This window comes from Bison bison, unplaced genomic scaffold, assembly GCF_000754665.1.
Source record: "Bison bison bison isolate TAMUID 2011002044 unplaced genomic scaffold, Bison_UMD1.0 scf7180017864489, whole genome shotgun sequence".
NCBI classification, from domain to species: domain Eukaryota; kingdom Metazoa; phylum Chordata; class Mammalia; order Artiodactyla; family Bovidae; genus Bison; species Bison bison.
This window is the reverse complement of record NW_011495048.1, coordinates 7,344,183-7,366,849: the sequence shown is the minus strand read 5'-3', so window position 1 is coordinate 7,366,849 and position 22,667 is coordinate 7,344,183. Positions and strand designations below refer to the sequence as shown.

At 37.9% G+C, this 22,667-nt stretch overlaps 1 protein-coding gene across 1 annotated transcript in view; it reads left to right on the top strand.

Annotated features, from left to right (window-relative positions):
* The window catches only part of USP34 (ubiquitin specific peptidase 34), a 241,399-nt gene that overhangs the window by 59,001 nt on the left and 159,731 nt on the right, over positions 1 to 22,667 (top strand). The window contains 5 exon segments of the mRNA XM_010863267.1: positions 3,564 to 3,614; positions 3,771 to 3,920; positions 15,223 to 15,290; positions 18,814 to 19,006; positions 20,491 to 20,552. Coding sequence (XP_010861569.1) covers positions 3,564 to 3,614; positions 3,771 to 3,920; positions 15,223 to 15,290; positions 18,814 to 19,006; positions 20,491 to 20,552 — 524 coding nt within the window.

The following is a 22,667-nucleotide window of genomic DNA, read 5'->3' as shown; positions in this document are numbered from 1 at the left end:
ACTTTTGCATTCCAGTCCCCTAGAATGAAAAGGACATCTTTTTTGGGTGTTAGTTCTAAAAGGTCTTGTAGGTCTTCATAGAACCATTCAACTTCAGCTTCTTCAGCATTACTGGTTGGGGTATAAACTTGGATTACAGTGATACTGAGTGGTTTGCCTTGGAAACGAACAGAGATCATTCTGTCGTTTTTGAGATTGCATCCAAGTACTGCATTTCGGACTCTTTTGTTGACCATGATGGCTACTCCATTTCTTCTGAGGGATTCCTGTCCGCAGTAGTAGATATAATGGTCTTTTGAGTTAAATTCACCCATTCCAGTCCGTTTTAGTTCACTGATTCCTGGAATGTCGACGTTCACTCTTGCCATCTCCTGTTTGACCACTTCCAATTTGTCTTGATTCATGGACCTGACATTCCAACTTCCTATGCAATATCGCTCTTTACAACATCGAACCTTGCTTGTACCACCAGTCACATCCACAACTGGGTATTCTTTTTGCTTTGGCTCTATCCCTTCATTCTTTCTGGAGTTATTTCTCTACTGATCTCCAGTAGCATATTGGGCACCTACCGACCTGGGGAGTTTCTCTTCCAGTATCCTATCATTTTGCCTTTTCATTACTGTTCATGGGGTTCTCAAGGCAAGAATACTGAAGTGGTTTGCTATTCCCTTCTCCAGTGGACCACATTCTTTCAGACCTTTCCACCGTGACCCTCCTGTCTTGGGTGGCCCCACACGGCATGGCTTAGTTTCATTGAGTTAGACAAGGCTGTGGTCCGTGTGATCAGATTGACTAGTTTTCTGTGAGTATGGTTTCAATGTGTCTGCCCTCTGATGCCCTCTTGCAACACCTACCGTCTTACTTGGGTTTCTCTTACCTTGGACGTGGGGTATCTCTTCACGGCTGCTTCAGCAAAGCGTAGCCGCTGCTCCTTACCTTGGATAAGGGTAAAAGTCTTATAATAAAAGTCCAGTCTTGGAAATCACACAGTATCAACTTTGCCATATTCTGTTTGTTGAAACAGTTCACAAGGACAGCTGAGATCAAAGGGGTGTGATGTAGATTCTATATGTGGTTGGGAGGAGAGGTAAAGTTTCATTTTTAACTTTAAAGTACATTATGTTTTTCTATACATCCACGAATAGGTAGATTTGTGGGCATTAACAGATCTACCACTTGCCTTTTTTTTTTTAAAGGCTGTTTTTTCCAGCTTATTTTTCTATAACCTCCATACTGACTTCTCTAAACGTCTTTCTTCATCTGGAAAAAAATTGTTCTTTACTGAAAATGTTTGCAACAGTGAATTGAGACTATTTAAAAATATAGTCCAGGAGGTGGGTATTTTCCCTATTAGAATTTTCCATAAAACTACTTCAAATCAGATTGTGCTTTGTCTTCTAGTATTCTTAATTATTGTTATCTTCCCATAAAGAAACCTTTTAATAAATCTCCTATATGATATCAGATGTTTATTAATCATTCTAAAAAATGTCACCTTGGTCAACAAAAAGGGGATCAGTTCATGCAAAACTCCAAAATGTAGTCTTAAGAACACGACATGAGTCGTGTTTTTAATGCTTTACATTGATAATCGAAAGATGGTAAGAATCATTTGGTTCAGTTCACTTCAGTCGCTCAGTCGTGTCCGACTCTCTGCGATCCCATGAATCGCAGCACGCCAGGCCTCCCTGTCCATCACCAACTCCCGGAGTTCACTCAGACTCACGTCAATCGAGTCAGTGATGCCATCCAGCCATCTCATCCTCTCTTGTCCCCTTCTCCTCCTGCCCCCAATCCCTCCCAACACCAGAGTCTTTTCCAGTGAGTCAGCTCTTCGCCTGAGGTGGCCAAAGTACTGGAGACTGAGCTTCAGCATCATTCCCTCCAAAGAAATCCCAGGGCTGATCTCCTTCAGAATGGACTGGTTGGATCTCCTTGCAGTCCAAGGGACTCTCAAGAGTCTTCTCCAACACCACAGATCAAAAGCATCAATTCTTCAGCACTCAGCCTTCTTCACAGTCCAACTCTCACATCCATACATGACCACAGGAAAAACCATAGCCTTGACTAGACGGACCTTTGTTGGCAAAGTAATGTCTCTGCTTTTCAATATGCTAAGTTGGTCATAGCTTTTCTTCCAAGGAGCAAGTGTCTTTTAATTTCAGGGCTGCAGTCACCATCTGAAGTGATTTTGCAGCCCCCAAAAATAAAGTCTGACACTGTTTCCACTGTTTCCCCATCTATTTCCCATGAAATCATGGGACCGGATGCCATGATCTTCATTTTCTGAATGTTGAGCTTTAAGCCAACTTTTTCACTCTCCACTTTCATCAAGAGGCTTTTTAGTTCCTCTTCACTTTCTGCCATAAGGGTGGTGTCACCTGCATATCTGAGGTTATTGATATTTCTCCCGGCATCTTGATTCCAGCTTGTGCTTCTTCCAACCCAGTGTTTTTCATGATGTACTGTGCATATAAGTTAGATAAGCAGGGTAACATTATACCAGACCACCTGATCTGCCTTTTGAGAAATCTATATGCAGGTCAGGAAGCAACAGTTAGAACTGGACATGGAACAACAGACTGGTTCCAAATAGGAAAAGGAGTAAGTCAAGGCTGTATATTGTCACCCTCCTTATTTAACTTCTATGCAGAGTACATCATGAGAAACGCTGGACTGGAAGAAGCACAAGCTGAAATCAGGATTGCTGGGAGAAATATCAATAACCTCAGATATGCAGGTGACAACACCCTTATGGCAGAAAGTGAAGAGGAACTCAAAAGCCTCTTGATGAAAGTGAAAGTGGAGAGTGAAAAAGTTGGCTTAAAGCTCAACATTCAGAAAACGAAGATCATGGCATCCGGTCCCATCATTTCATGGGAAATAGATGGGAAAACAGTGGAAACAGTGCCAAAGGGTGTTTGCTATGACAAGTGCGTTCTGTTGGCAAAACTCTGTTAGCCTTTGCCCTGCTTCATTCTGTACTCCCAAGGCCAGATTTGCCTATTACTCCAGGTGTTTCTTGACTTCCTACTTTTGTATACCAGTCCCCTATAATGAAAAGGACATGTTTTTTGGGTGTTAGTTCTAAATCGTCTTGTAGGTCCTCATAGAACTGTTCATCTTCTTCAGCATTACTGGTTGGGGCATAGACTTGGATTACTGTGATGTTGAATGGTTTGCCTTGTAAATGAACAGAGATAATTCTGTCATTTTTGAGATTGTTCCAAATACTGCATTTCGGACTCTCTTGTTGACCATGGTGACTACTCCATTTCTTCTAACAGATTCCTGCCCATGGTAGTAGATATAATGGTCATCTGAGTTAAATTCACCCATGCCATTCCATCTTAGTTCTATTTCTTCAGAGAAGAGTTAAAATGTACTTTAGAATGGAATCATATTAACTTCAGTTGAAATACTACTGTTCATGAAGAGTAATAATTGTAAAATATGAGGTTTTGTAAAATCGGTCTTTAAAAAATTGTGGTTTTAAAAGATGGTTATGTGATAGTGTGATGCAATTGCATTTACCTTTTTTTTTTCTTCTTCTTAATCAGGATATATCAACCCAAGAAAGCAACATTTTAGGGGCATTCTGTGATATGAATGTAAGTGCTTATCTTTTTTCATTTTTAGAGTTATGGAAATTTTATTATTTTGTTCATACAGTCTGAGTTTATGTCTGACCAGTATCTTTCCAGTACTGATAATAAAATGAAAATTACCTCAGATAAGTTTTAAAATAATTTTCTTTTTTTCTTCAGGATGTAGAAGTACCATTGCATTTGCTTCGTTATGTATGTTTGTTTTGTGGGAAAAATGGCCTTTCTCTTATGAAGGACTGCTTTGAATATGGAACTCCTGAAACTTTACCATTTCTGATAGCACATGCATTTATTACAGTTGTGTCTAATGTAAGTATTGTTTGAAATTGATTATTGATTATTTTAATTGATTATTGATTATTGACTTTAATCTTGGGAATAAAGACTTATATTAATAACATGCATTTATATGTCCAGAAAAAGGTTATGAAGATTTGTTATGTTCAATAGTCTTTTTTTTTTCTGGATTATACTTTGAAAAAGTTGAGTATAGAAGTCTTTTTTTTTTTTCAGTCTTCACTAAAGTAAAATTAAAATTTGTATCAATGGTTATGAGTCAGTGCTTTCACTGCGTGGCCTGGGTTCAATTCCTGGTCAAAGAAGTAAGATCTCACAAGCTGTGTGGCATCGCAAGAAAAAATTAATGAATTTAAGTAAAAAATGTAAATTTATCTACCTCTTTTATTTGAAACGTAAAATGGATTGCTTTACACAGTCTTATGCTGATTTTTAGCTTTCCTTGTCTGGAATTTTGTACTGGCAAATTTTTGACTTCTTAGGGTTTTTGGTTTCTTAAATAATGGTTAGCCTAGCCCAGGGCTTTATTATAGTGTGTCTGACTTCCCTCTGTATTACAGGTAAAAAGCTAACATTTCTTTTTGCCTTTGTAAAGAAGATAATTCTTTTGTATGTTAATGTCAGTTATGTGAAACACAGTATGTGCCGAAACACAGAAATATTTTTTATTGTCTCTATATTAAAATTTAACCTGAAATAACCTTTTATTTTGGTCATCATTTTAAAAAATCGTACAGGAAAACTTAAATCTAACTTTGCCAAAGCCAGAATTCTTGTGTTAACTGACTCACCGTAAATAATAACTACTGTGAAATATTTCAAGTGTGTATGTAAAATAAAAATACAAGGGGTAAAAAAGACCCAACAAAATAACTTTGTCTCATTGTTTCCAGTGTAGAAATACACTGGAAAGGACACTGCCTTTCTAAAGTGTTTTGAATACCTCCATTTCCATATTTGAACCATTTTTAGCCCCCAAATTCCCTGGTTCCTTGGATAGGTTGAAAATACTACCTGTAACGGCAATGTAGCTTTTGTAGGTTAGGAATATACACTTTGAATTCATAGTTGGCATTTGGATTAACAATTGTGTTTGAATTCTGAATCTGAGCTTCAATTTTTTAATTTGTAGAATGGGAATGATAAGTATGGTGATCTGCCTTTAAAGATGGTGATGAGGTTTTAAGATAGATTTTAAATTCTTATTAATAGTACTTGATAAATAGTAAATACTTAGTTACTGATAGCTGTTATTTATTGTAGCTGTTATTAACACTTAATTCTGTTAATCTGATTGACTTTGTTTGAAAGGAAGTTCTATTCATTTTGGTTTCCTTTGGTAGAAAAAGGAAAAAATAAAATTTTGAGTGAATCCTGTGTTGACATTTTAATTTTAAGCTGTAATAAATTTAGACAAAGTATTTGATTGAGTTTGAAATCGAAAATTCACAAAATAATTTATCAACAGTTTTCCTTAGGAATATTACCTGAATTAAATTTATTTCTTGAATTAATTTTACTAATGCTTGGTTAAAGTCTATTATGGAAGCCTCATTAAAGACTAATTTATTACTCTCTCTTGAAAAGGAGTCCTTTACTAGAGAAAAAGTTTGAATTCAGTTTCAGTTTTCTGTTCCCAGCCTTTTTGTGACTGCTAACTGTGGACTGTTGTCAGTTTGCATAATGTTATTTTGTAGCTCAATTGAGACCAATAAACCAAAGTTAAAATTAGTCATACTGTTTTAATTAATAATGTAATTATTTGGATACTAAATTGATGTGTTTTTTTCCTGAGAGTATAACATAATGTACTTTCCAACCAAATATTTTATAACTTGAATGGGTAACTATCATTTGGCACCGTTCGTCATAAAAAAATATTTTTTGATTTTGCCCTTTTCATTCTGTTTTTCTAAATACAGTTAATACTTTGGTGCAATTAGGAGCTTAAATTGCCGGGGGTTTTTGGTAATTATGTTTTCTGCAGACCCTGTAGTTAATTTTTTTCAGAGTTTGGACATTTAAAGTAGTATGAGTTTTAGCATGATTTCTGACCTTTCTTGGGGTTTTGACCACTCTGAAGTTTATATGAAAGCACTTAGTGATCTGTTTAAGCACTTGAAATAGACATCCCTTTTTAGGCCTTTAAATTTCAGAATTTTCTTGTCACATACAAATTGACTTAGAGCAGAGTAGTTTTCCATTAGTGGAGCATTGTAAATTATAAATCCTGGTGGTTTCTTTAAGTCTCATTTATTTATTTATTTTTGGCTGCACTAACAGTAAGGAAAGAAGAAGAACCTATATTATATGATTAATAGTGTATGGAATTTGATTTTTGTAATGTTTTCCATTATAATAGTATAAAGAATGTAGATTTTACAGAGGAATAATTCTGGGCTTGAATTGTAGTTCTGTTGTACTATCTTTTTGGTATTGTTTGCTTAATATTATTTAATACTTTTTATTTATTTTAAAATTTTATTTACTTTTTATTTTTTTGGCTGTGTTGCGTCTTTGTAGCTTTTCTTTAGCATTTCTTTAGATGTGGCGAGTGGACGCTACTCTTTAGTTGCAGTTCCCATGCTTCTCATTGCAGTGGTTTCTCTTGGCACACAGGCTCAGTTGCTCCACAGCATGTGAGATTTTCCTGCACCCAGGATTGAACCTGTGTCTCATGCATTGGCAGGCAGATTCTTTACCACGGAGCCACAAGGGAAGCCCACTTTTTATCTAATTTTGATTACATTATAAACTTCACTTTTTCCATCTATCAGAATGAGAATATTAAGGGATCAACAAATGGTAGCTCTTTCTGTTAAAAATTTCTTTCCAGTGTTGACATTTTCCCTTGTCATTTTTATTTACACTTTTATTCATTGAGGTCTTTATCTGCAAATAAAAGGTATCACTGTACCTATTTTCATTTTCACCATCTCTAATGTATCTTGTATATAATTGAATGTGTTAACCTTTTAAAAAAATTTGAAATACACATTCAAACAGAAGAGTGCACAGAATAAGGTTTATGATTTATCAAAGTGAATACCCCTTCTAATCACTACCCTTCTAACCACTACTATGCCAAGAGACAAAACAGTTAACTCCCCAGAAGCGTCCTTTATGATTCCTCTAAGTCACTTTCCCATCTCTTTGCCCTTAAAGGTAAATACAATTCATATTTTTATTTCTTGCTTTTCTTTATTGTTTTATTACTTAAGCTTATAGCCTGAAATACTATAATTTAGTTTTGTCCCTTGTTAACCATGTATGGTTAACCATGATTGCCGGGAGAAATACCAGTAACCTCAGAGACACAGATGACACCACCCTTATGGCAGAAAGTGAAGAAGAACTAAAGAGCCTGTTGAGGAAAGTGAAAGAGAAGAGTGAAAAAGCTGACTTAAAACTCAGCACTCAAAAAACTAAGATCATGGTATCTGGTCCTATCACTTCATGGCAAATAGATGGGGAAATAATGGAAACAGTGACAGATTTTATATTTTTGGGCTCCAAAATCACTGCAGATGGTGACTGCAGCCATAAAATTAAAAGATGCTTGCTTCTTGGAAGAAAAGCTATGACCAACCTAGATAGCATATTAAAAAGCAGAGACATTACTTTGCTGACAAAAGTTCGACTAGTCAAGGCTTTGGTTTTTCCAGGAGTCATGTATGGATGACTTGTAGTCATAGAAGGGCTTCCCTTGTGGCTCAGCTGGTAAAGAATTCTCCTGCAATGCGGGAGAGCTGGGTTCGATCCCTGGGTTGGGATGATCCCCTGGAGAAGGGAAAGGCTACTCACTCCAGGATTCTGGCCTGGAGAATTCCATGGACTTTATTGTCTGTGGGGTTGCAAAGAGTTGGACATGACTGAGGGACTTTCACTGCACTTCACTTTATGTATGGATGAGAGAGTTGGACTATAAAAAAAGCTGAGCGCCAAAGAATTGATGCTTTTGAACTATGGTGTTGGAGAAGACTCTTGAGTGTCTCTTGGACTGCAAGGAAATCAGACCAGTCAATCCTAAAGGAAATCAGTACTGAATATTCATTGGAAGGACCGATGCTGAAGCTGAAACTCCAATACTTTGGCCAGCTGATATGAAGAACTGACTCATTTGAAACGACCCTGGTGCTGGGAAAAATTGTAGGCAGAGGATGAGATGATTGGATGGCATCACCAACTCGATGGACATGACTTTGATCAAGCTCTGGGAGTCGGTGATGGACAGGGAAGCCTGACGTGCTGCAGTCCATGGGGTCACAGAGAGTTGGACGTAACTGAGTGGCTGAACTGAACCGAGCCATGTATGTGAAATTACACATAATGCATCTTTCATGTATTGCTGCTGCTGCTGCTAAGTCACTTCAGTCGTGTCTGACTCTGTGCAACCCCATGGACAGCAGCCCGCCAGGCTCCTCCGTCCCTGGGATTCTCCAGGCAAGAACCCAGACTGGAGTGGGTTGCCATTTCCTTCTCCATGAAAGTGAAAAGTGAAAGTGAAGTCGTTCAGTTGTGTCTGACTCTTAGTGACCCCATGGACTATAGCATGTATGGCTAGTTTAATTTAAAATTGAGATTGCGTGTAGCTGAAGTAGCTCAATTTCATTGTTGTATAATACTCCTTTAAAATACACTTCCATTGGTCTGTTTTACTGGTGTTGAATATTTAGATTATTAAGAGTTATGTGGTGTCAGCAACCTCTTACATGTCTTTTGGTGCATATGTGCATGTGTTTTATTTTGATATATATCTAGTAGTAGAATTTGTTGATGACAAGTGATGCATAAAATCACTCTTACACATTAATGTTAAGGTTTCCGTAAGTAATTGTATTAGTTTATACTCCTACCAGGAATGAGGTTTCCCATTGCTCCGTATCCAAGCAAACATCAAGTGTTCTTACTCCTGATGGATGAGTAGTGGTATCTCATTATGGTCTCCTTTTGTATTTTTAAATGGCTAAAGAAATTGAACACAATTTCATGGGCTATTAGCCATTTGAATATTTTTTGAGAAGTGTCAGTTCAGGTTTATTAAATTCACTAAAAAAATCAAATTGTTTGCCCTTTCCTTACTGATATATGGAGATTCCTTATATGTTTTTTATACAAGTCTTTTGCCTGACATCCATGGATTACTAATACCTTCTTCAACTCTGGTTTTGCTTTCCATTCTCTTGTATCTTTTAAAGATGATTATTTTTAATATAACTGGCTCAGTGGTAAAGAGTTCATCTGTAATGCAGGAGACGTAGTAGTAGTAGTGGATTTGATCCCTAGGCTGAGAAGACCTCCCAGAGAAGGAAATGGCAACCCGCCATTCCATTCCCGTATTCTTGCCTGAAAAATCCCACGGACAGGAGCCTGGGGGGCTACAGTCCATGGGGTCGCAAAGAGTCAGATACAGCTTAGCAACTAAAACAACAAATAGTTGATTTACAATATTATGTTAGTTTTGGGTATACAGCTTCATTTTCACTATAGGTTAGTACAAGATCCCGAACATAGTCCCATGTACTATACAGTAAATCCTTGTTGTTTGTTTTTTAAAATTTTTGTTTATTGATATTTTTGGCTGTGCTGGGTCTTCATTGTTGCATGCAGCTTTCTGCAGTTGCAGTGAGTTGGGGCTGGCTTCTCACTGTGATGTGTTCTCTTGTTCTGATACACAGACTCTAGGGTGAGTGGGCTGCAGTGGAACATGGGCTCAGTAGTTGTGACACAAGGGCTTGCTTAGTTGCTCTCCAGCATGTGGGATCTTCCTAGACCAGAGATCTAACCCATGTCTTCTGCATTGGCAGGCACATTCTTTACCACTGAGCCACCAGGGAAGCCCTTATTGTTTGTAAGCCCTTATTTATATCTAAGGTGTGGTATGTATTTATTAATCTCATTATTGTAGTTCAGTTGTTCAGTTGTGTCTGACTCTTTGTGACCCCATGGACAGCAGCACACCAGCCTTCCCTGTCCTTCACTGTGTCCCAGAGTTTGCTCAAATTCATGTCCATTCTTTGGTGCTCAGACTTTCTTATGGTCCAGCTCTCACATCTGTACATGACTGCTGGAAAAACCATAGCTTTGACTATGCAAACTTTTGTCAGCAAAGTGATATCTTTGCTTTGTAATACACTGTCTAGGTTTGTGATAGCTTTCCTTCCAAGGAGGAAGCATCTTTTAATTTCATGGCTGCAGTCATAGTCTGCAGTGATTTGGAGCCCCCCAAAATAAGTCTGTCATTGGTTTCAGTTTCCCTTTTTATTTGCATTTGGTGATGGGACCAGATGCCATGATCTTAGTTTTTTTAAATGTTGAGTTTTAAGCCAGCTTTTTCACTCTCCTCTCTCACCTTGATCAAGCGGCTCTTTAGTTCCTCCTCACAGTCTGCCATTAGGGTGGTATCATCTGCATATCTGAGGATGTTGGTACTTCTTCTGGCAATCTTGATTCCAGCTTGTGATTCATCCAGTCCGGCATTTTGCATGATGTATTCTGCATAGAAGTTGCATAAATAGACAATATATAGCCTTTCTGTACTCCTTAACTTTCAACCAGTCATTTGTTCCATGTAAGAGTCTATTGCTTCTTGACCCACATACAGATTTCTTAGGAAACAGATAATGTTGTCTGATATTCCTGTCTCTTAAAGAACTTTCCACAGTTTATTGTGATCCACATAGTCAGAGGCTTTCATGTAGTCAATGAAGCTGAAGTAGATGTTAATCTCATACTCCCAATTTATCCCTCCCTCTCACCTTTCCCTTTGGTAACCATAGGTGTTCTGTTTTGTACAGAAGTTGATTTATATTATTTTTTTGGATTCCGTGTGTGAGTGATATCATATAGAATTTGTCTTTCTCTGCCTGACTTTCTTCACTATGTATGATAATGTCTGGGTCCATTCCCATGCTGCTGCAAATTGCAAGTTGTTTTTTTTTAATGGTTTAGTAATATTCTATCACACACACAAACACACACACACACACACACACACACACATATACACCCCAGTTAATGGATTATAGTCTGTGGCAAAGGGGCTTGTGTAAATCAATGAAGTTATGAGCCACACTGTGTAGGGCTACCCAAGATGGACGGATCATAGTGAAGAGTTCCAAGAAAATGTGGTCCATTGGAGGAGGAAATGGGAATCCACTCCAGTATTCTTGCCTGGAGAACCTCATGAACAGTATGAAGAGGCAAAAAGATATGACACCGGAAGCTGGGCCCCCTAGGTTAGAATGTCCAGTATGCTCCTGGGGAAGAGTGAAGGACAATTAACTAAGAGCTCAGAAGGAATGAAGGGGTTAGGTCAAAGCAGAAATGATGCTCAGTTGTGGATACAGCTGGTGGTAAAAGTAAAGTCTGATGCCATAAAGAAGTGTATTGCTTAGGAACCTGGAATGTTAGGTCCATGAATTAAGGTAAACTGGATGTGGTCAAGGAGGAATTGGCAAGATCGAACATTGACATCTTAGGAATTAGTGAACTGAAATGGATGGGAATGGTCAAATTTATTCAAATGACCATTATATCTACTGCTATAGGTAAGAATCTATTGAAAGAAATGGAATAACCCTCATAGTCAATAAGAGTCCAAAATGCAGTACTTGGTTGCAGTCTCAAAAATGACAAAATGGTCTCAATTTGTTTCAAAGGCAAACCATTCAACATCACAGGAATCCAAGTCTGTGCCACAGCTACTGATGCTGAAGAAATTGAAGTTGACTGGTTCTCTGAAGACCTACAAGACCTTTTGGTACACACACCAAAAAAAGGTGTCCTTTTTATCATAGGGATTAGGAAGTAGGATTAGAAGTAGAAAGTCAGGAGTTTAACAGGCAAGTTTGGCCTTGGAATACAAAATGAACAGGGCAGAGGCTGAGTTTTTGTCAAGAGAACATGCTGGTCATAGCAAAAACCCTTTTCCAACAACTCTTCCAACAGTCTCTTCAGACTCTACACGTGGACATCACCAGATGGTCAGTACTGAAATTAGATTGACTGTGTTATTTGCAGCCAAAGGTAGAGAAGCTCAGTACAGTCAGCAAACACAAGACCTGGAGCTGACTGTGGCTCAGATCATGGATTCCTTATAAAATTCAGGCTTAAATTGAAGAGAGTAGGGGAAATCCCTAGATTGTTGAGGTATGACCTAAATCAAATTCTTTATGACTATACAGTTGAAGTGACAAATAGATTCAAGGGAGTAGATGTGATATAGTGCCTGAAGAACTATGGACGGAGATTTGTCACATTGTACAGCAGGCAGCAACCAAAACCATCCCAAAGAAAAAGAAATGCAGGAAGGCTGTTTGTCTTTTTGAGGAGGGTTTACAAATAGCTTAGGAAAGAGAAGCCGAAAGCAAGGGAGAAAGGGAAAGATACACCCAACTGAATGCAGGGTTCCAGAGAATGGCAAGAAGAGATGAGAAGGCCTTCTTAAATGAACAATGCAGGGAAAGAGAGGAAAACAATTTAGATGGGAAAAACTAGAGATCACTTCAAGAAAATTGGAGATACCAGGGGTACATTTCATGCGAGGATGGGCCTGATAAAGGACAGAAATGGTAAAGATCTATCAGAAGCAGAAGAGATAAAGAAGAGGAGGGAAGAATACACAGAACTATGCAAGAAGTCTTAATCACCTGATAATGAACATGGTTTGGCCACTCACTTAGAGCCAGACATCCTGGAGAGTGAAATCAAGTGGGCCTGAGGAAGCATTACTATGAACAAAGTTAGTGGGGGTGATAGATTCCAGCTGAGCTGTTTCAAATCCTAAATGATTCTGTTAAAGTGCTGTGATTAAGAATTCCAGAAAAATACCTACTTTTGCTTCATTGATTACGCTAAAGCCTTTGACTTGTGGATCACAACAAACCGTGGAAAAGTCTTAGAGATGGGAATAACAGACCACATTACCTGTCTCCTGAGAAACCTGTATGAGGGTCAAGAAGCAACAGAACCAGACATGGAACAAAGGACTGGTTCAGAATTGGGAAAGGAATATGAAAAGGCTGTATATTGTCACTGTGCTCATTTAATTTCTGTGCAGAGTACATTATGCAAAATGCTGGGCTGGATGAATGACAAGCTCAAATCAACATTGCCAGGAGAAATATCAACAATCTCAATATGCAGATATCATTCTAATGTCAGAAAGTGAAGAGTAACTGAAGAGCCTCTTGATGAAGGTGCAAGAGAAGAATGAAAAAGTTAGCTTGAAATTTGATTGTAAAAAATCTAAGATCATGGTACCTGGTCCCTTCACTTCATGGCAAATTGAAGGGGAAAAAGTGGAAGTGGAAACCAATTTTATCTTCTTGGGCTCCAGAATCACTGGCTGGTGACTAGTCCCATGAAATTGAAAGATGCTTGCTCCTTGGAAGGAAAGCTATGACAAACAGAGAGAGTGTATTAAAGAGCACATATATCACTTTGCCGACAAAGGTTTGCATAGTCAAAGATACGGTTTTTCCAGTAGTCTCCAGGTGTGACAGTTGGACAGGAAAGAAGGCTGAGCGCTGAAGTATTGATGCTTTCAAATTGTGGTGATGGAGAAGACCTTGGACAGCAAGGAGATCAAACCAGTCAATCCTAAAGGAGATCAACTCTGAATTTTCATTGGAAGGACTGATGCTGAAGCTGAAGCTCCAGTACTTTGGCCACCTGATGCAAAGAGCCAACTCATTGGAAAAGTCCCTGACAGATTTAAGGCAAAATGAGAAGGGCACGGCAAAGGATGAGATGGTTAGATAGCCTCATCAACTCAGTGGACATGAATTTGAGCAAACTGGGAGATAGTGGAGGATAGGGGAGCCTGGCGTGCTGCAGTTCATGAGGTCACAAAGAGTTGTACTTAGCAACTGAACAGCAGGAACAGATATGTATAACCCATTTTGTTTATTCATTCATCTGTCGGTGGACATTTAGATTACTTCTGTGTCTTCACTATTGTGAATAGTGTTCTGTGGACATTGGGGATGGATGTATCTTTTTGAATTAGAGTTTTTTTTTCCCCTTTCTTTTTAGAATATATGCCTAGAAGTGGGATTGTTGGATCATGTGGTAACTCTATTTTTAGTTTTTATCAGAATCTCTGGACTTTTTCATTGTGGCTTCACCAATTTACGTTGCCACCTATGCTGCAGGAAGGTTCCCTTTTCTTTCTACCCTCTCCAGCATTTGTTATCTGTAATCTTTTTGATGATGGCCATTCGGAATTATGTGAGATGACAGCTCATTGTAATTTGCATTTTCATTAAGGATTGCTTTAAATCTTAATGGTGTATAATTTATAAGAAATTTTTTCCTTATGGTTAATATTTTCATTAATGGTTAAAAAAATCTTATTCTCAGGTTATGAAGATATTTTTCCATTTTCTTCAAGTTTTGTTATATTACTTTGTTATTTTGACCTGTAATTCCGTGGTAACTGACCGTGTGTGGTGTATGTGAGGGATTAGGATTCATTTTCTTTTTCATATAGCCAACTCCTGGTCCTATCACTATTTGTAGCAAAGACAGTTCTTTCCTCTTTGTTTTGCAGACTCATTTTTGTCATAAATCAAGTATCTTTATGTGTCTTCTTGGGCATAGTCTCAGATTTATAGTATGTTCCATTTGTCTATTTGATTAGTCTTGTGCTATTTTTCATACTATCTAATTTCTGCTGCTTTTTAAGAAGTCTTGTTAGGCAGTAAAACAAGTTCTACCTCCTTGTCATTTTTTTAAAAAAATTAAGGTGTAATTGACATATAGGGCTTTCCAGGTGGCTCAGTGGTTAATAATCCATCTGTCAACACAGGAGACATGGGTTCGATCCCTGGTTGAGGAACTAAGATGCCACATGCCATGGGGAAACTCATCCGCATACTACAACCACTGAGCCTGTGTGCCACAACTAGAGAGAAGCTGGAGTGCCATAACTAAGACCCAACATAGCCTAATAAATAAATAAATATATAGTTTAAAAAACTAAGATGATTTATGAAAAAATTATATAGTTCTATTGTATTTGGGTTGCTACCATGCAAAGAGGTATAGAATAGCAGGTAGTAAGATACTCTTGGATTGATGGTTCTCCCTTTTTATCAAGATGCTGATAGTAATTCTTTAGGTTGATTTTAGGTATATGTATTAAAAATGTATAGGTTAAACTACTTGTATGTGTTCAGTAATATTTCTTAGTTTATCCTTTACAAAATATTTATGTTTTAGATGTAGCAAAATACTAAATGTTTTTGTTCTTAAAGACATGTATTTCATATTCATTATACATTAATATTGCTTTTATGTTTCTTTATAGATTAGAATATGGCTGCATATCCCTGCTGTCATGCAGCACATTATTCCTTTTAGGACATACGTTATCAGGTAAGTTTATAAAACTTTTCTCCCCTTGTTGTCAATATAGTAGTGTTTAAAACTGTTCATATAATAGTACAGAATTATATTGTTTGAAAGCCCTTTGCATTCACATTCCCCAGAGAAAATTTTAATTTGACAATTTATAGTTTCTAATGAACATGTATTTTTATATTTAATGTTTACTTTTAAGCAATTCATGTTGGAATTTTTTTTCCTTGAGTATAAAGAATGAGAGATTAACAGTGGTTGCACGATATTCAGCTATATTTATTCAGTAAGCAAATATATACTAAGTTTTATAGGCATAGGGAATATAGCAGAGAAGAAAAGTTACCTCCTTTTGTGTAATCTGTGTACACAATAAAAAATAATAGAGTCCATTAGAAAGTCATGAGTACCAGCTATTAAAAAGAATGCATTTGAATCAGTTCTAATGAGGTGGATGAAACTGGAGCCTATTATACAGAGTGATGTAAGTCAGAAAGAAAAACACCAATACAGTATATTAACGCATATGTATGGAATTTAGAAAGATGGTAACGATGACCTATATGCGAGACAGCAAAAGAAACACAGATGTAAAGAACAGACTTTTGGACCCGTGGGAGAAGGCGAGGGTGGGATGATTTGAGAGAATAGCATTGACACATGTATATTATCATATGTGAAATAGATCCCCAGCCCAGGTTCGATGCATGAGACAGGGTGCTCAGGGCTGGTGCACTGGGATGACCCTGAGGGATGGGATGGGGAGGGAGTTGAGGGTGGGTGGGTTCAAGATGGGGAACATGTGTACACCCATGGCTGATGTAATGGCAATGTATGGCAAAAACCACTACAATATTATAATTAGCCTCCAATTGAAATAAATAATTAAAACATAAAAAAGAAATTCATGAGTACTACAGAGAAAAATAATGACAAGGGTGGATTGAGAGTTCTAGAGGGTAGGTCACAATTAGTAACTGTGGGTATGGAGAAGGTCTCATTGAGGAGCAAGTGATACTTGTGTTTTGTAAGTCCCAACCTATGAATGAAACCTATGATGAAGATAGAGAAAGAATTGTATTGTTTAAATGTAGGATGTAAGCTTTTGGTGTTCTTAGATTGTGTTACTTGATAATATTTAAGAGTTCTTTATAATTTTTCTTATTCTTGCATTTGCAAAAATTTTAGTGCCTACTATTTTCCAGTTACTGTCTAAGTTATTGGAGAAAGTATCAGGAAAAGAATCAGATAATGCTGAATCCTGTGCAAGTAAAGATATAAGGTGATAGAGAATATGAGGCCTTTCAGAAAGGTGGCATCTGAAGAACATGAATCTGCTCATCAGATATTAATTAGAAGGACATATTTCAGGTAGAAGGAACATAAAGGCATAGGCTTTGAAGTTGGAAAGAATATGACATTAAAAAACTAGAAGTAGATTGGCAGAGAATAATGCACAGGGAAGTTCAATTATGATATGATTGATAAAATTATTTAGGACCTTCAGGCTGTTGCAAGGAATTTGAATTTACTTTTAGCAGTGGGGTCTGTTGAAGGGTTTTAAGTAGATGAATCCTGATGGTTTTTTTTTTTTTTTTTAATAGCTTAATTTTCTAAAAAGATTTGGTTATTTTGTTTGTGGCTTTGCTGGGTCTTCACTGCTTCAAGCCCATGGGCTGTGTCCAGTTGTGGAGGGTAGGGGCTTCTCTTGTTGCAGAGCACAGGTTCCAGGTGCACAGGCTTCAATAGTTGTGGCACACGGGACTCAGTGTGCCCACGCACACTGCAGCATGGGATCGTCCTGGACCAGGGATTGAAAGTGTGTCCACTGCATTGGCAGATGAATTCTTAACCACTGGATCACCAGGGAAGCCCTTATAGTGGTTTTTAAAAGATCAGGTTGGCCTTTCAGTAGCTTGGAAGTTGCCTCATAAATTATAGGAGGGTTGAAGGAGAAGCTGGGAGACCAACTGAAAAGTTAATGCAGTAGTCCTGGAAAGAAGTTAGGGATACTTGTTCAAGGATTGTTGATAAGCAATAAACTTGTACAAGGTTATTGTTACGTTTTGCAGATTCATTGGATATAGTTGAGAATGAAAGCAACAAGATTGGTGATTGTGGAGTTTAAGAAAAGGGATAGCGTAGTGGATGACACTTAACCCTCTTCTCCTTGATTCCTCTGTTTGCAGTTGGTATCATTAACTGAGATGGGAAAGACTGGGAGAGTTTAAAGACTTCATTTTTACATGCCTTTGGGACATTTAAGTGACAGTAGGAAATTGGGAGTAAAAGCATGTAATTTAGAACAACAGCATTAATTTAGAAGTTGTCAGCATAAAGAATCACTCTTAGAATCTTCTGGAGTAAATAAATGAACTCATCTAGGGAGAGAACATAGAAAGAGAATACAAGTGAAGCTAGGATGCAGGCCTGCATCAGGTAGCTTTTGCTGTGTAAGAAAACACCCAGCACTAGTAGCTTAAAATAACAGCCATTTATCATTTCTCACAGGTCTCCGGTTGGTTAGCTCTTCCGATCTGTGTTGACTTGGCTGGACCTGGATGCTCTAGGATAGATAACTTCATTCATTTGTCTTGTGGTTGGCAGGTGGATTGGTCTCGGGTGGAGACAGGTGCTCATATATATTTTGGCAGTTGGCTGGATGTTATTTGGGGCATTAGCTATGTGTCTTTCATCCAGTAGGCTTTCCTGAGTCCATTTTCTTGGTAGTTGAAGAGTTCCCAGCAATAGAGAGCAAGCCCAAATGCTTTTAAGCTTCTGCTGTGTCACATTTCTTTGTGCCATTGGCCAAAGGAACTTTCATGGCAAAGTTCAGGTGCAAGGAAGTAGAGAAATGACACTTTTGATAGGAAGAGTGGCGAAGTCACATTGCAAAGACTGCTGTATGAAGTGATGGGAAGGATATGGAGTCTTTTTGCAATCCATTATGAGCCCTGAGGAGCAGTAATGTTGAAAGGTTGGGTAGAGGAGGAGGAACCAACCAAATAATATAGGTAGGGCCTGAGAGGAAAACCAGTGGATTGTGATTTTTGAAATCCAAATAGTGCTGTTTAAAATGTACACATTTTGAAAGATTTTGGCTGTGTCAGGAAGTAGATATGTTGTTTGTATGAAGTTAAGTGAAACTTATTAAAAGCAAGAGCTGTATACATGACAGGTATTAGAGAATAGAAAGCTTTACTGGAGGTGCGGTACGGAATCTGATGTTAAACCACTTGTCTCTGTGTAGTTCCTCCCTCCCTCCCTCCCTCCCTCCCTCTACCCACCTTCTATGTTGTGTTGGACTTTGCAGTTTCTGATTCATGTTGAACTCTCAGCAAAGGACACGTTGCCACAGGTCACAATGCTTGAAGTATCACTTAGAAATAGTTTAAATTGGGGATATTAATCCCAGGATGTCAGGTTCTACTGTACCAAACATTTCGAAGTTAGGGAGCAAAGGAATATTATTGAATTTTTAAGTTGGATTAAGAAATAGCTTGCAAGTTTTCGTGTATGTTGTATTTCTGAATCATTTCAGGTATTTATGCAAGCTCTCTGATCAGGAGTTAAGGCAGAGTGCGGCTCGCAACATGGCTGACTTAATGTGGAGCACAGTGAAAGAACCATTGGACACGACGTTGTGCTTTGATAAAGAAAGCCTAGATCTTGCATTTAAGTACTTTATGTCACCTACTTTGACTATGAGGTTGGCTGGACTAAGTCAGATAACTGTAAGCTATTTTTATTTTTGGTAATTTTTTGTTTGCCTTCTCAGGCTATCATTATCATCATCATAATACCTACTGCTTATGGAGCCACCTATGGAGCACAATGGAGCACCATTGTGCTAAGGACTTTAAGTGCATTATTTTTTGTGGTCCTTACAAATCATTTCTTATGTGTTCTCTTTCCTCCTATTTTAAATGTGAAGAGGCAGGGACTTAGAAGGATTTATACCTTAGGTCTTTTTGATTTTCAGGTCCAACTCCTTCACTTGTTTTTTATATATATATATATATTTTTTTTTAAATAATTTTTGGGGTAAATTTTCCCCCTTCTTTTTTAAAAAAAATATTTATTATTATTTATTTCATTGTGCCAGATCTTAGTTGCAGCATGTGAGATCTAGTTCCCTGACCAGGAATTGAACCCAGGCCCCCTGCATTTGGAGCGTGGAGTCTTAGCCACTGGACTACCAGGGAAGTCCTAGCTGTTCAGTTTTTTTACATTTAGAAAGCAATGTTTTCAGGGAGAAAAAGAATAGAAGATTATAAGTAACTAATTCATTTCAGGTAGAAGCCACAGATTATTGGGCCATAGGCAAGATTTGACTAACAGAAACTTTTGGTTTGCACAGTAGCAAATACTGTTTTAAATGGTGAGAAATACATATTATTAGCCTCTCTGAGAGGGGCGGGTGGCAAGAATCTGGTGTTCTTGAATCTGTCTTCTTGCATGACAGTTTGCTTAGAGCTAAGTAGTTAGCTGCATTTTTCAGAATGGATATGCTTACTCTGGTTTACAAAGGTCTGTATTAGATTTACTCCTTTATATTTACTACCTATTTTTATAGTATAGTTATTCTGAAGTGGCTAGATTTTACCCATGTATTAGACTGTAAATGTAGAAAACAATGGCAGTTTCCCAAATCAAATCTTAAAAGTATAGGCCTAGGAAGCCTTTCTCGAATTTCATTGGGCTTCCCAGGTGGCGCTAGTGGTAAAGAACCTGTCTGCCAATGCAGGAGACATAAGAAACGGGTTTGGTGCCTGGGTTGGGAAGATCCCCTAGAGGAGGGCGTGGCAATCCACTCCAGTATTCTTGCCTGGAGAATCCCCATGGCAGAGGAGCCTGGCAGGCTACAATCCATGGGGTGGCAAAGAATCTGACACTACTGAAGTGACTTGGCATGCACGCAATGACACATTACTTGCTGCTTTGCATTAAATTTTTGTGATTTTTTCCCCCTTATTCAGCTTTTTTCTAACATTCTCAGTGAAATAAAGCCCAAGTATTGCTTGTGGAATGAATTCATGTTTAAAAATGATAAATGAAATAGGCTAATTGGGAAGTATATATCTGATGATCTTATGTTTTATAATTTTGATCTGATTATTGCTTTCTGATCTGCATATCAAATACGTCAAACTATGTTTCTTGCCAGTTGCTAACATGCAAGAATAATTTTGGAAAAATATGTTTCTTTTCTGTATAGAATCAGCTTCACACCTTCAATGATGTGTGCAATAATGAATCATTGGTATCAGACACAGAAACGTAAGTAATTTATGCATAAGTACACTATATCAGTGTGTAGCTATTTATATGATAAATATAACTGTGACTATTTGATTTGAAGTGTTCACTGGAAATATTTTGCCTTGTGGTATAGCCTTTAATAAGCTTTCAGAGGAATATATTGCAACACTTAAAACATACAGTGTTATTTTTCACAAAATACAAAGAGAGACTATACAGGAGAACTTAATAGTAAAGAATATGGTACTGATAGTTTTCGGAAACCGCACTTGATGCAGGAAAAGCTCTCATTTAACTTTTTTTTTTTTTTGGAAAAACCAAGTTCATGATGCTCACATATGAAAAAGTAGTTTTTATAACCTACAGCTTTTTAAAGTACTTAGAAATGCTTATTTTTCTAATATTCTATTTAGTTGTCCATCCAGTATAGAAATCATTTTTTAAAATCTCAGTTGGGTAGTAATATTTTCTGCTGTAACGGAGTTCGTTAGTTTTATTTTTGCTGTGTCATTGCACGGCTTGCCGAGTCTTAGTTCCCTGTGGTTGTTTAGTGGCTCAGTTGTGTTGGACTCTTTTGTGACCCCATGGACTGTAGCCCACCGTACTCCTCTGTCCATGGCATTTCCCAGGCAAGAATACTGGAGTGGGTTGCCATTTCCTTCTCTAGTGGATTCTCCAGAACCTAGGGATTGAAGTCTCCTGCTTGGCAGGCAGATTCTTTACTTCTGAGCCACTGACTAGGGATCAGACCCACACTCTTGGTTGTGAAAGTGTGGAATCCTAACCACTGGATCGCCAGAGAATTCCTCAGAGTTACACAGTTTTAAGGTGTTAGAAAATTAGTAATGATATGAATGAGTCATATTTTTGGTTTACTATAACTTTTATGCATTGATGTTAGTTTTGCTCTGTGGAGCTAATTTCCATTGAACCCATCCCTTCATGAGTTTGGAAACCAGAGACTATGCCTGTACTTTTTTTTTCTCACATATTATGGTTATTAGCTATATGGCCAGGCGGGTCATTCACTTTTGGCAACATTCTTAGTCAGTTTAAGTCCCCTTAAAATGTGTGGCCCAGAATGGGTAGTAGCTTTATAAATTCTGGTTCATACTAGGAGTACTGTTTCACACAGTCAAGATAGTAAGTAGGTTATATCCAATGTATATTAAACTACATGTCTGTATTTCCCTTTTTGACACCTGAGTGCATCCCCTTGCACCCCTTCAGACTGCCTTTAAGAGAATTTTAAAATTGCCAATGAAGTAATCACTCCCCATCCCTGCAAAAAGACAGAAATTAAAAGTCTTGAACTCACCAGTGTAGTAACCCTACATGTACAGGCTAGGTTTTTATGTTCCTGTGGATAGAGAGTAAGAAGGAATTCCATTTAAAAAATGTGTGAAGTTTATACATACTAAAGACATGCTTAAGAGGGAGGGGATTAAAAGTTTTGAGGAATAGTTAGTAGAGATATTTTAAGTTGGAAAGAGAAGAGTTTGTACAGTGTGGAAAGATTGGAGCAAATTCATTGTTGGAGCCTGTGACTTGTGTCTGTCTTTTTAAGCAGTTTTATTAAGGTATAGATAATGCACATATCATAAAACTCACCTGTTTTTATAATGAATTCTAGCAAATTTACAGAGTTGTACAACTTTCATCACAGTCCAGTTGTAGAACATTTATATTACTTCAGAAGGATCCCTTTTGCCCATTTGTAGTCAGTTGTATCCCCCCCACCCCTCCTGTACCATGGCATGTGGGATCTTAGTTCCCTGGCCAGGGATTGCACCTATGCCCCCTGCAGTGGAAGCTCAGAGCCTTAGCCACTGGACTGCCAGGGAATTACATCAATACCCATTCTTTTTTTGTTGTTGTTTGTTTTTTAAAATTAATTTTTTATTTTAATTGGAGGCTAATTACTTTATAATATTGTAGTGGGTTTTGCAATACATTGACATGAATCAGCCATGGGTGTACATGTGTTCCCCATCCTGAACCCCCCTCCCACCTCCCTCCCCATCCCATCCCTCAGGGTCATCCCAATGCACCAGCCCTGAGCACCCTGTCTCATGCATCAAACCTGGGCTGGCAATCTGTTTCACATATGATAATATACATGTTTCAATGCTA